The sequence below is a fragment of the Sapajus apella genome, unplaced genomic scaffold, assembly GCF_009761245.1.
Source record: "Sapajus apella isolate SASKATOON/1434 unplaced genomic scaffold, GSC_monkey_1.0 scaffold122, whole genome shotgun sequence".
Lineage (NCBI taxonomy): Eukaryota > Metazoa > Chordata > Mammalia > Primates > Cebidae > Sapajus > Sapajus apella.
In genome coordinates this window covers 2,363,795-2,378,061 of record NW_022437062.1, presented here as the reverse complement: position 1 = coordinate 2,378,061, position 14,267 = coordinate 2,363,795, and the positions used below count along the sequence as shown (strand labels likewise).

Below are 14,267 nucleotides of genomic sequence, written 5' to 3'. Positions count from 1 at the left end.
TACATAGAAAAGAATGTGTATTCACTGAATACTTGAGAAAGCACCGAACAAAAAAGGAACACCCCCAGTCTATCCCTTTGCCTTCATCCTAGAGGTAACCATTACTTGGAATGATATTTGTCCAACATTCTCATCCACTTTATGGATTTGCTACATTTTGTTTATCCATTCATTAGTTAATGGATATTTGTGTTGTTTGTACTTTTTTGACCATTTATTACTTGTTAATGTTTAAATATATAAGAAGAGACCTAGGGTTTTGTTTTTGTTTTATGGTGGGGAATCATTCTATATTTATTCTCAAAAGCATTTTTGAAAAACTTTACTGCTAATAGGTTATGAGGCTTTGGAACATACGCTGTACATAGTTTAATTAAAAGTAAGATTATTATGTCATTTAAATAGAAATTGTTTGTATTTTAGATAACATTTGGTCAGCCAGGCCTGGACATTCAGAGCAGAAGTATGGAATATGTACAGCGGCAAATACCCAAGGAGTGTGGAAGTCTAAAGTCCCAAAATAGGGTAAATAATGTTAATTTATCTTCTGATATGGCATTTAAGTAAATAGTATATAGGTGAAGTTTTACAGTCTAATTCTTTATATAGTTGAATTGTACTAAAATTTTTTTCATTGTATAAATTTGCTATATATGTACTTATAAATACTGTTAGTTAAAAACTCTCCAAACTTCTCATTTGAGTCTGAAGGATTGCCACAACTGCGTTTGTCACCAGATGGGACCAAAAGGGATTATATATTGTTAATTTAATAAACTGTATCCATCATCCCATCCTTAGCTCAGACCTAGATTTTTTTTTAGCCTAAATTCTATGTATCTAGGGAATAGAATTTAGTTAAGGTTTTCCAGAGAAATAGAACATCATGGATGGGTGGGTGGGTAGATGGATGGATGGACAGATGGATAGATAGATGGATGGACAGATAGATAAGAACATTTTAAGGAAATATCTCATGCAGTGGTAGAGGTACAGATCCAAAATCTGCAGATTAGGCTGTCTGGAGACCCAGGAAACTGTTGTCGTCTGAGTCCAGAGGCAGCCAACTGGCAGAATTTCTTCTTGCTCAGGGGAAGATCAGTCTTAGTTCTGTTAAAGCCTTCAACTGATTGTATGAGTTCCACCTACATCACAGAAGGTACTGTGTTTTGCTCATAGTCCACGAATTGAAGTGTTGATCTCATCCCAAAAACATATCATGGAAACATCCGGAATAATATTTGAATGACTATCTGGACACTGTGGCCTGCACCAAGGTGACACATAAAATTAACCTTCATAGCCCTTATTGGAGTTTTTAATCTGTTTCTTTTTTAGGTCCCTTTGAAATCAATCAGACATGTCAGCTTTCAAGATGAGGATGAGATTGTCAGAATAAACCCTCGGGATATCTTAATACGTCGCTATGCAGACTACAGACATCCTGACATGTGGAAAAATGACTTGGAAAGAGATGATGCTGATTCCAGTATTCACTTTTCTAAACCAGACAGTAAAAAATCAGACTATCTGTACTCTTGTGGGGATGAGACTAAGTTAAGTTCACCCAAAGACTCTGTGGTATTTAAGACGCAGCCTTCCTCATTAAAATTTAAGAAGTCAAAACGAAGAAAAGAGGATGGTGAACGTTCTCGCTGCGTATACTGCCAGGAAAGGTTTAATCATGAAGAAAATGTCAGGGGAAAATGTCAGGATGCTCCAGACCCTATTAAAAGATGCATATATCAAGTTAGTTGCATGCTCTGTGCAGAGAGCATGTTGTATCATTGTATGTCAGACTCGGAGGGAGATTTTTCTGATCCCTGTTCATGTGACACTAGTGACGACAAGTTCTGCTTGCGATGGTTAGCCCTGGTAGCTTTGTCTTTCATTGTACCATGTATGTGCTGCTACGTCCCTTTGAGAATGTGCCATCGCTGTGGTGAGGCATGTGGTTGCTGTGGTGGGAAACATAAAGCTGCTGGATGAAATGATCCAGTGCCAAAATGAGCTTAAAATCTTTGTTTCCAGGAATTAGCTAACTTGGATTTATGGAAGCTTTTGGCAAGCAATATGGAATCTTGCCTGGTATCATTGAGGCCACACGTGGAGGAAGCAGAACTCATCAGTTCTTGGCGTTTCACAAATGCTAGCCATGCCTAACTTTTCCCTTGGGTGTATGGCATGTTTTGTTACAGGTTGTAGAGTATTTGCAGAAGGAAACTATATCTGGTTATTGGCTATAAAAAGTCAGCATAAAATATCCAACTAAAAGGGATTAATTTTTGGCATTTTTTGTATATTTAGGCATTAGGTGATGGGCTTTTAAAGGTTTGGATTTATTAGAACATGGACTAAAAATAAAATTGCACTAGGGGACAGATGATTTCAATCTAAGAAAAGTTAACACTTGGGAATTACAAGAAGTAAAACAAGTGCAACTAAATCATTTATTAGTTGTTTTTTGAAAGCAGTTTTATGTATAAATAACAAATGTTTATATTTAACTAAATGTAAGGTACGAATTATTACATATTAAACTTTGCCTCCCTTCCTAGTTCTGAAGTAGATATATACATATATATATATATATATATCTACTGTCACATTCCATATATTTTGAATATTTAACTCATCTAGTTAATAATGTTTTTATTCCATGTGAATGATTTGATATTTTCATCCTTATTTCTCTTTGGCTACAATTTATATTGAGTTATATCTGTACATTCTGGTAATCTAAAATCCTTAAAAATATTCTAATAGCCTTCAGTGACCAACTTTTTTTTAAAGCACAGATGTAATTGTCTAATGTTCTGATGGGAACGTAACACTTATTTTTATATAAAAAGAGACTGAGTAAACAAACATAGAAAAAAAGTGAAGTTTTTTAGTTGTTTTGTTTTTTGTGGTATTCAACCAGCAAGTTGTTTTCTTTCAGATTTTCCTCCTTCAAAAAATTATATTGCATTTACAAATGTTTTACAAGGCAAAAGTTTGACTGGATAGTTAGTGTAAAATCCTCCTCTTGAGATCTTCATTTATCATTCTGCTAAACCAGAATAGGCTCAGCTTATTTCTAGCTTAATCCTCAGTGCTTATTATTTGCATAACAATGATAACGTTTTATCAGTTACATTTTATTTTTATTTAAACTGGCCAAAAGAAAAATTATTTTATGTTAAAATGTGTGCTAAACTCCCCCAGCAAAGTATTTAATCCAACATTGTAAATGAAGTATCTTGTACATATAAATTAATTTCTTTTACAGAGCATTATATTACTGGATGTTTAATTTACAAAATAGTTGGATGAATGTTCCAACAAACTTTATAGTACCTTGAGGTCAAATTGTCTGGTTTTTTTTGTTGTTGTTGTTGTTGTTGTTGTTGTTAAGTATTACATTAAAACTCTAACCAAGGAAAGGGTTCTTTAAGAACATTCCCTTAGAGGGATAAAGTTGAGAAGTGTGCCTTTTTTTTAATGGCTTGAAGTTTCAGAGGTGATAAAAATTAAAATCACACTACCATTTGAAGCTCATTTTCTATGCAGGTTTTTAAACATCCTTTATATATCGTTCTTTTTATATATCACACTAAACTTGCGTTAGCTTTTTTCTTTAGCCCCAGATCAAACTGAACAATGTATATAACACTATCTGTCTGTAAAATACTTTTTTTTTAAGAAAGCATTTATATTTATATGACAGCTTGAACTGACAACATTGTGTATATAGATCATCTTGAAGTATTATTTCACATTGAAAAGAAGAAAAATATATTGATAACTATAGATGTTATGAAGAAGAGGGTATTTCTAGTTTTGTACTAAAAATCAATTGGATGAACTAAATCCGAAACATGACACTGTAGCAGCAGTTTTAAGTCTTATTTTTACTGTTTATATATTTGAATGCTGCTACAATACATGATCTTCATCCCTGAAGTTTTCACCTAAACTTGGTTTCCTAGAATAGACTGTTAACTTTCAAAATTTTTATTGGTGAAATGGAAATACTGGTTTTCCTTGTGAATGAATTTTCATAATTGTAAGTATTGAGTTTATAATTCAGGTTTGATCAAGGTGTGAATAACTGAAGAAAATAACTTGCTGGCTATATAGGAAAATGCTGTGGAAATGAACTGTGTATATACTTCTGGGAGGAACAAATTTAATCATTTCTTCTGTTAAGCACTAATCAGTATAGTGCAACTCCTGGTTCTGTACTGTATTTTATATGCAACATATATGCTTTAATATTTTAATGTTTGTGCATTAATATTTTCAATTTGTTTAACCACTTTGCTGCTAAGATTTTGCCGTCCCATTCCCGTTTTTTCCTTTACAATTTTAAACAAGTTTCTTCATTAAAAACTATGGTGATGAAATGGTTTTTATTTTACCTTGGATCTTTATAGTTAACATACCCAGTTTCTAAATCAGTCTACAAGACTAACTGATGATATAATGTTCTCTGAATCCCTGTATGGAAATTTTCTTTTGAGTAAATTAGAATTCCTTTGTAAAAGCAAATGGGTAGTTTAAATCACTGATTTTTAAACGTGTGTGTAGGCACCTTCAGGAACATTTTCTCATTCTCTGTACAGGTTTGGCGCTGCCAATTGGCTTTTCCTCTCAAATGTTTGTTTTTATCTGATATTATAAGCAGATGGCTCAACACAACTGCTTAAGTAATAGTCTTGAAAATGGAATCATCTAGATAGTATGGCTCATGAACTTGTTTTGTTCAAAATTGATCATTCTTAAATGATATTTCTGGCTTAAAAGGGGACCTCATTTGATTTCTGAAGAAATATGTCATGTGGGGCTTCAGCACCACCTACTGGTTGATTTCCAGGCCAGAGACAAGAGATGGCAATAGGGATCTGATTCGTCACTACTACCTATTTGAGTGGTGACCACCTCCTACCAGGGAAACCAGGAATAAGAACCATCTCGAAGGAATTGTAAAAGGGTTATTTTCCTAATGTGTCTTGTTGGCTTGCTGAAATACTTTAAGCACTTTTTTCTTACATATCCTGTTTTAAAATATTTGTTGATATTTGGGACTGGCAGTCAAACAATGGATGTACTGAGACATTTATAGAACCAGTTGCTTTAACTCTCAAAAGCCATTACCAAAATGGTGTTTTTTCTCTCCTTCTGCCAGTCAGGGAGAATTTTTAAAAATAATACTCAAAACACGAGAAAACGTAATCACACCTATATTTTATCGTGACAACTTCAGAGAGTGTGTGTGTATGTTTCTTTTTTTCTTCTTCTTTTTTTTTTTTTTTTGAGACGGAGCTTCACTCTTGTTCCCCAGGCTGGACTACTATGGCATGATTTCGGCTCACTGCAACCTCCGCCTCCCAGGTTCAAGCTGTTCTCCTGCCTCAGCCTCCTGAGTAGCTGGGATTATAGGCAGCCGCCACCACGCCCAGCTAATTTTTTGTATTTTTAGTAGAGATGGGGTTTCACCATGTTGGCCAGGCAAATCTCAAACTCCTAACTTTAGGTGATCCACCCGCCTCATCCTCCCAAAGTGCTGGGATTACAGGCGTGAGCCACTGTACCCAGCTGTGTGTATGTTTCTGAAGTGATGATGGGGTAGGGTTAAAATGTAAAGGGAAAAACTTGAAACTACCTATTTTCATTGGTTGTTCAGCAGTGCCTAAAATGAGCTTTTGAAGTAATGCAAATGCACTTTCAATTCATGTGTATAGTGCCATCTGATAACTTGGGTAAGTCTCATTTTATTTTCTTTTTCCTCTCCCCTGCCCCTTTAGTTAAATGGCGCAGAAATGTTTCTTAATATGCATGTAAGTCTCCAAAGTCCAGGAAATGTGCTTTCCTCTAAATGGTCAATGTAAAGAATTTTAAGGATATTTCTTGTGTTGAAATTTACTTTAGATTTTGTGATTACAGTTGAAAATATGTGTTAAATTGGGTTTTTAATTGTAGCCCAAAGGTGCATTAAGCAAGTGTAATATTTTTCCACATAAAACTTAGAAAACTTTACTTACCTGAGAAAGATTCTTTACTAATTATTATGCTTATTCTTGATTTGACTTCCATGATCACATTTCAAGTATTAGAGGAAGCACCAGAAACTGGCATTCTTGTTGCACTAAAAGTGTCTGTAAATCATAATAATAACACCATGAGGTGTTTTTCAGTGAGACAAACATAAAGAATGAATTTCTTTAAAAAAAGAAATGCAACCTGAGGTGATTTATATAAACCAAAAGAAAAAGAAAAGGGCTTTAAGGTATTAGGTACTGTTTGCCTAGCAGCCAGGTGGTTATAAAACGTTCATATACTTTGGTACACTGATAAATGTTAGCCATTATTCCTGAAAGCTTCTTAAATTGCCTAAGTTGTTTGGAAATTTTTCAAGAATAATCTAGTTGAAAAATCTTTGTATTAAAAATACACATAGATTTTTTGTGAACATTTCCAGTGTGTAGTGTCATTTGCTTCCTATTCCTGACCTCAAAAGTGCCTCACTTGTATATTATTTCCATTAACAGCTTGACTGCATTCTTTCTAATAAGCAATGAACATCTGTTTAACTCGGTTTTAATGTATCTCTTCAGATATAGTTAACTAGCTTGATAATTTTGACTATATAATGTAAATATGCATATATAAGTTTGTCACCATTTTTGTTACATCATACCCATGTAATTGGACATACCAGATGATTATCATCAGATTTTGTTTTAATGGATTTTTTCCCTCCTGGAATTACCTGATTAAACCTATCATGAAATATGAAAGGACTTTTTCTTATTCTCCTAGAGCTTATCATTTTAGCACATAAGAGATAATTACTGGAGGAAAAAGTAGTACAAATGGAAGCTTTAGATAATTTCCTTAGTTCTATTTCTTTAAACGTATACTTTTAAACTGAAAGTTCACATACAGTTCATTTAAATAACATATTTATTCATCCTTAATTGTATTCTGGTTTTTTTAAGCCTCTTACCTAATAATGTTATATTTATTGGTTTGGTAACATGTTGCAGCTAAGCTAATGACTTTAAGTGACAAATGTTTAACCCATGACTACTGATTTTTTTTATATTCAAGTCAGTTTCACAGTTTTACTTAACTTGTAATATAAACAAAAAATAATCTAAATGAAAGGTTATTAGGACAGGAATAAAAAAATGTTTATCTCAACACCAGAATAACTTGGATTACTACATTATGGTTGTTTATTTGAAAAATCAAGGAGTAACTGTATCTTTACCATTAATTATGAAATATAGTCTCATGTGCTTATTTACAGGTTTTTCTGAATTTGCTTTACATTCTTCACATCAAGTTAACACCCACAAGTAAGTAGAATAGCTTTTATAACAGGGAAATTGAAACTAGGGTTCCGACTTGGCTGTCAGTATCAGTGTCAATGCACATAGTGCTACTTAAAGAAAAAGACATCAACATCAATTGTATGAAAGCTGTAGTCAATCTCTTTAAAATTAACTGCTCTAAGATTTGCAGCTTTAGTGAAAGCTGAAATGATGGTTCAGAAAATACATTCATAATAAAAGTCTAACAATTACAGTTGAAAAGGTGTTTCTTTTGTCTTTATTTTTGTTACATAATGTATTTCATACATGATCACTTTTAATCCTCAAATAACCTTGTAAGTATTATCTTCCTCAGTTTTCTAAGGAAGAGATTTGGGCTTCAAAGGGTCAAAATACCAGATTACAAAGAGGCACTAGGTCTGAACCAAACTGACTCCAAAGCATAGGCTTTTCTTCCTGATGCAGTTTCGCCTGTTTCAGGAGTTACAGATATACTTTATAAAATAATTGTATTTTATTAAAATGAAATTCTATTATAAGCTGGAGTAATTTTGTTTTATAAAGGAATAATTTTTTAATTTCTACTCCCCCTTGTCCATTTCTGGGCCCCCTGTCTCACTAAGTTGTAATCTGTGATCCACAGTATGGCATGGGAATTTTTTAAATTTCGGAATAATTATGGTAATGCTTCAAGGTACGTCAGTTATGAGCTGATCCAATGGGAAATAGTAAAAACCTGCATGGTTCAGTTTGTGGAATGAATGTTCATTTTGCTCAATTGGTGGTATTTCCCTGAAGGATTCATTTTCACTAAAGCAGCAATACTTCTTGAGGCAGTAGGAAACAGTGCTCTAAAATGAGCCATGTATACGGTACTCTTCCCATCCACCCCCTACCCCCAACCTCCAAATGGTGAGCCATTCATCTGTCAGTTACTCCACAAAGACTGTTTTGGGAACCAAAGTTGCATTTATTGTCAGGACTATTTTTGAGGGGGAAGGGCGGGTGGAGACACCGTGTGGCTTTGTGCTGAGGCTGGAGTGCGGTGAGCAATCACAGTACACTGCAAACTTCACTTTCTAGGCTCAAGCAATCTTTCCACCTCAGCCTCCCAAGTAGCCGGGACCAGTGTAATTGCCAGCATGCCCAGCTAATTTTTATGTTACCTGTAGAGACACGATGTTGCTGTGTTACCCAAGCTAGTCTCAAACTCCTGGGCAAAGTGCTGAGATTACTGGCATGAACCGTTGCACCCGGCCAGGACTATTTCTTAAACTTGTTTCAGACAGTGAGATTAGTATCCTCTCTTTCCTTAAAATTACTGGTTCTATTAACCTGGAAATAATTTATAATAACAAAGATGCTATGTGCAATTAGGAAGAAAGGAGGACAAAGAGTTCCAGAATATTCAGTATCGAAATGTCAAGACTAAAGAGACCTGTCTTTGATTACTCTCACTGAATTTTGTATTGCCAATTGCAAGGCACCAATTTAAATCTGGGTTTTTTCTTTTTAAAATGTATTTTGATACACCTCCTTGTAGATTTGTTTTTCTTGCCAAACATAAACCTCATTTTTTGTGCTCTCCACATTTTCCTGTCCCCTTTTTTTCTATTAATAGAAGTAATGTTTCTTCAACTTTTCCAAATCTATGAGATAATTCATGAAGAAGAAATTTTCATCAGCATATCTTACATTTTCTTTAAAAATTATTGTATTTATCCCAAGAAAGTCCAGCAAGCTTGAATATATGTCTTTTGTTGGTTGGGGAAGCAAATGTTTCTTAATCCCTTAAAATTTAAGAGAAAACCAAGTTGTATGAATTCATAAGCTTCTATCTGGTTAATAGTTTTAAAAAAAACAAAGCTGCTGAACCCAAGTGCTAAGAATAACATGATACTCTGGAGTCTAAAAAGAAAATGGGGATCCAAACCGAATTGCAAAATAAACAAATGATGAAGTTTAATTTACTGAAGTTTTAGCACTGGGAAGCACCTTAAAGATCAATACGACACCCACATTTTATAAATATAGTAACAAATCCCGGAAGGTTTAGATATTAGTGCAAGGTTGTCATTCACCTACATACGCAGTAACACAACCTGCGCTAAACTCCATATCCAACTGCTGGAAATATATTTCTTGGAAGCACCTCAAATTCAATATGCCCAAAACTGACTACATGTTTTCCCCCGTTCTTCAAACTTTTTTCTCTTCTCTGCCTTGATAGATCATGACACCACTGCCTAACCAGTTGGCTAAGCCAGAAGCCATGTCATGATTTTTTTTTTTTTTTTTTCATTTAGTAGAAACAAAGTCTTACTATGTTGCCCAAGCTGGTCTCGAATTCCTGAGCTCAAGCGGTCCACCGCCTTGGCCTTCCAAAGTACTGGGATTACAGGCATGAGCCACTGTACCTGGCCTTCATCTTTATTTTCTCATTTTCCCTTACTTTTCACTATTGGTTCTTTATTTCCTTCAGTTCTATTACTTAAGTATCCCTCAGATCCATCAATGTTCTTCTATCCCCATTGTAACTATCTTAGTAAAAGTCATTTCACTACTGACATTAGAAAGTAGACATTGAATGTCTACTTGGATGCCATTTTTTATAAGAAATGGTCTATATTTTAAATGTTATTAAGAAGGTGGAAGTACTTCATGCTGTAACTAAAAAGTGATCTTTGGATCGAGATATTCCCAGATCTAGACAAAATTTTAAAATTGTTTACAGTGGGATTGTAGAATCAAATGACGGTGACTTGAAAGAACACTTTAGGACCTAGGATCAAATAGAGAGTTAAGACTAAATTGAACTATAGAGTACAAAGTTTGAGAAATGGTAAATTTTAAACTTTATTTTCACTTTTCCTCAAGCCCATTATTTTTTCTAAGTAATCTAAGCTTATTATCTTATTTGTTCTTGTGGGTTTTTTCTTAGAGTGTAGTGAAAGAAGAGTCCCTTATGGAAACCATCGGAATCGTGTCGCTGGTAGCATTATAAGTAAGTCAGTAGCTCTATAATCAGGTGAGCCTGCGTTCAAAAGATTTTGTTTTCCTTTTCCAACTTACTTTTTGCCAAAGCAAAAACAGAAATAGCCTACCCAGTGTAAATTTCTTTCATAGGAAAAAGAAATCTCCAGGTAAGGTTGACTACCTAAAGAATGTGGGAAAGGTATGGTTTGTCTGTTGTATTTGTTTTGTTTTGAGATGGAGTTTTCCTCTTGTTGCCTGGGCTGGAGTGGAATGGCGTGATCTCAGCTCACTGCAACTTCTGCCTCCTGGGTTCAAGCGATTCTCCTGCCTCAGCCTCCCAAGTAGCTGAGATTACAGGCATGTGCCACCATGCCTGGCTAATTTTGTATTTTTAGTAGAGATGGGGTTTCTCCATGTCGGTCAGACTGATTTCGAACTCCCGACCTCAGGTGATATGCTTGCCTCAGCCTCCCAAGGACGTTTGGTTAAATGTACAGTAGTCAGGGAAGGCTATGCATGTAAGTGGAGAAGGACCCATGCAGGTTAGAGAAGAGTGAATGCAAAGACTCTTAATAGAAGCGAATTTGGCTTCTAAATGAAGAGCAAGAAGCTAGTAGGACTGAAAGGGCTAGGTGAGGCGGCTCTTGGTCAGAGGTAAGACAGCAAGTGCCAGATCTGCTGGGAACTTGGAAGTCATGGTAAAGAGTTCATCTTTTATTCTGAGGGTAATAGGAATCCACTGGAAGGTTTTGAACTGAGAAATTTTATGATCCATTGTGTGACCTTTTAAAAGAAAACCCCAATTCTGGTTTCAGATCTTATTGGGGTGGTATTGTATTACCTGAGGCTTTGTCTTAAGCATTCCACTGAAATGCTCTCAATGGGGCCCCCCACTGCCTCCACATGTCTAAATGTGATGGATGTTTTTTAGACCTCACCTCACTGAGCAACTTTTGACACATTCTTCATGCTACACTGTCCTTATTTCCTCAAATTTCACTGGTCCCTTCTCTCTTCTCTTAGCTCTACAAGTTGGAATTCTTCAGGGTCCAGCAATAAACTCTTTCTAGCAATACTCCCTGCTTAGAGTTAAATGCCATATTTATGCTTGTGGTATCCACATTTAGATCTTCTACTTGACATGCCTACTGGATGTCTCATTGGCATTTCCGTTTTAATGAGGCCAAAACAGGGCTCCTCTCCAAACCTGCTCTACCTCCAGTATGCTTTAAGAAATGATCATAATTCACCCAGTTGTTCAGAGTTCATCTTTTTGCTTCATGCTTTAAATACAGACAGTCAACAAGAGATTCAATTTAAAAATAGATTTCAGTCCTGAATAGTTCCCACCATGGGCACCACTACCATCTCAGTCCAAGGTTTAATGATCTCTTGCCTATACTTCTGTAACAGCTTTCCTACTTTTACCTACTCACTTCAGGGGCTTTTATTTTTAGAAAGATGTGTTACTTTCTGTTCACTGAATATTGGTCTTCCATTATCATAGTTTTAGGATTAATTGTTAACTATGTTTTTTCTTAAGTGCACAATTATTTTCCTTATTCTCCTCCCTTCCATACTACTTGTATTTTGTGCACAAGTAATGAGGAAAGAGAATTTAACATTGTGTGGCTATTCGGTACCAGACAATGTGTTGAACACATTCACATATATTATTACTCAATACTTTCGTAATGTAGGCGTGATTACTTTCATTTCACAGATGGAACAAGACATACAAAAATTGAGAAAATTGGCTATGTTCTTAAGTGTGACAGCTAAAATTAAAACCCTGGTCTTTGTGCTTCCCATTCTTTCCTGGCTTTCATTCTACCCCTGTGGGGATTTTCTCCATTGTCCCCTTCTTAAGTCCCTGGTCTGTCCTCTTCTTTTATTTCTACTTATTGTTTTTGTTCAACCTGCATTGTCTCTTTTTTCCCTTCAAATTTCTGCATTTGTATTTCCTCTAATTCTGTATTTTCTGTTTTGCTCACTGATGTATCTTACCCATAAATGACTCTCAAGTATACAAAATTTTTGAAGGACAGTCTGTCTGTGAGATTAGTTTCATGACTCCCATCAATAACCAAAGTCACTTAAAGATGTTAAGTCTTTGCTTAGAAATTTTTAGAAAAAAAAATGACTAACTAGGAGGTCAGAATGAGCCTCTGTAGCATGTTTCTGCAATGCCTTATATTCTTACAAAGAGGCCTTTATTTGCTTCCTCCTAATGGAGCAGCGTTAAGTCCATCGTGCTTAGCAAATGCTGGCACTTATCCATTACTCCCTGTAGTTAGATCTACAGGTGATTAAAGTCATCTCTACTTCTGATGACATAGGTTTAACCTTTGTGTATCTTATTAGAAACTTTTTTTAAGCATTTAAAAACCATTCTTTTTAATATGAATACTTTTCTTAGTCTTTTAATTTTCTCCACTTAATTTTCAGTAAAAGCAAACCAAATAATGCATGATGTTTTTAACCAGGAATAAATTGCTATCTATTTTATTTCTGTTTTTTAATTTAACTTTTCTAAGTTCAGGGGTACATGTGTAGGTTTGTTATGTAGGTAAATTAGTGTCATGGGGTTTTGTTTACAGATTATTTTGTCACCCAGGTGTTAAGCTTAATATCCATTGGTTATTTTTCCTGATTCTCTTTCTCCTTCCACCCTCCACACTCTGATAGGCCCCATTATCTGTTGTTCCCCTTTTTGTGTTCATGTATTCTCATCATTTAGCTCCCAGTTGTAAGGGAAACATGCAGCATTTGATTTTCTGTTTCTGTGTTAGTCTGCTAAGGATAATGTCCTCCAGCTCCAACTATGTTTCTGCAAAGGACATGATCTCATTCTTTTTCATGGCAATGTAGTATTCCATGTTGTATATGTACCACATTTCCTTTATCTAGGTTACCACTAGTGGGCATTTAGGTTAACTCCATGTCTTTGCTATTGTGAATAGTGCTGCAGTGAACATATGTGTGCACCCGTCACTATAACAACAATTTACTTTTTGGTATATATCCAGTAACTGGGTTGCTGGATTAATGATACTTCTGTTTTTAGGTTTTTAAGGAATCACCACACTGTTTTCCAAAATGGTTGAACTAATTTACATTCTCACCAATAGTGTATAAGTATTCCTTTTTCTCTGCAACCTCACCAAGTTTTTGTTTTTGTCTTTGTTTTTTTTGTTGTTTTTTTTTAAGAATAACCATCCTGACTGGTGTGAGATGGTATCTCATTGTGGGTTTGATTAGCATTTTTTTCTTTTTTTTTTCTTTTGAGACAGAGTCTCGCTCTGTTGCCAAGGCTAGAGTGCAGTGGCATGATCTCTGCTCACTGCAACCTCCGCCTCCCGGATTCAAGTGATTCTCCTGCCTCAGCCTCCTGAGTAGCTGGGATTACAGGCACCCACCACCACGCCCAGCTAACTTTTGTATTTCTAATAGACATGGGGTTTCACCATGTTGGTCAGCTGGTCTCGAACTCTTGACCTTGTGATCTGCCTGCCTCAGCCTCCCAAAGTGCTGGGATTATAGGCATGAACCACTGTACCTGGCCTGATTTGCATTTCTCTAATGATCAGTGATGTAGAGCTTTTTTTTTCCTGTGCTTGTCACATGTGTGTCTTCTTTGGAAAAATGTCTGTTCGTATACTTTGCCCACTTTTAATGGGGTTGTTTTTTCTTGTAAATTTGCTTAAGTTCCTTATAGATACTGGATATTAGACCTTTGTTAGGTGCACAGTATGCAAAAATGTTCTCCCATTCTGTAAGCTGTTTACTCTGTTAGTTTATTTTGCTGTGCAGCTCTTCAGTTAGATCCCATTTGTGAATTTTTGCTCTTGTTGCAATTGCTTTTGGTGTCTTCATCATGAAATTCTTTGCCCAATATACAAAGAATGGTATTGCCTAGGTTGTCTACCATTTCTGTGTCCAGTATGGTATTGCCTAGGTTGCTTTCCA

General features: G+C 35.4%; 1 protein-coding gene across 5 annotated transcripts in view; it reads left to right on the top strand.

Moving 5' to 3' along the window:
• SPRED1 (sprouty related EVH1 domain containing 1) overlaps positions 1–7,229 on the top strand; it is a 114,436-nt gene extending 107,207 nt beyond the window's left edge. For 3 of the 5 annotated variants that reach the window (XM_032261206.1, XM_032261207.1, XM_032261208.1), the window contains 2 exons: positions 424–525; positions 1,339–4,388. In XM_032261206.1, coding sequence (XP_032117097.1) covers positions 424–525; positions 1,339–1,989 — 753 coding nt within the window. In that variant the 3' untranslated portion in view covers positions 1,990–4,388. Of the gene's footprint in view, positions 1–423; positions 526–1,338 lie in introns of all 5 variants that reach the window. The other 2 variants (XM_032261204.1, XM_032261205.1) reach the window with 2 other exon arrangements.
• The last annotated feature ends 7,038 nt before the right edge of the window (positions 7,230–14,267 follow it).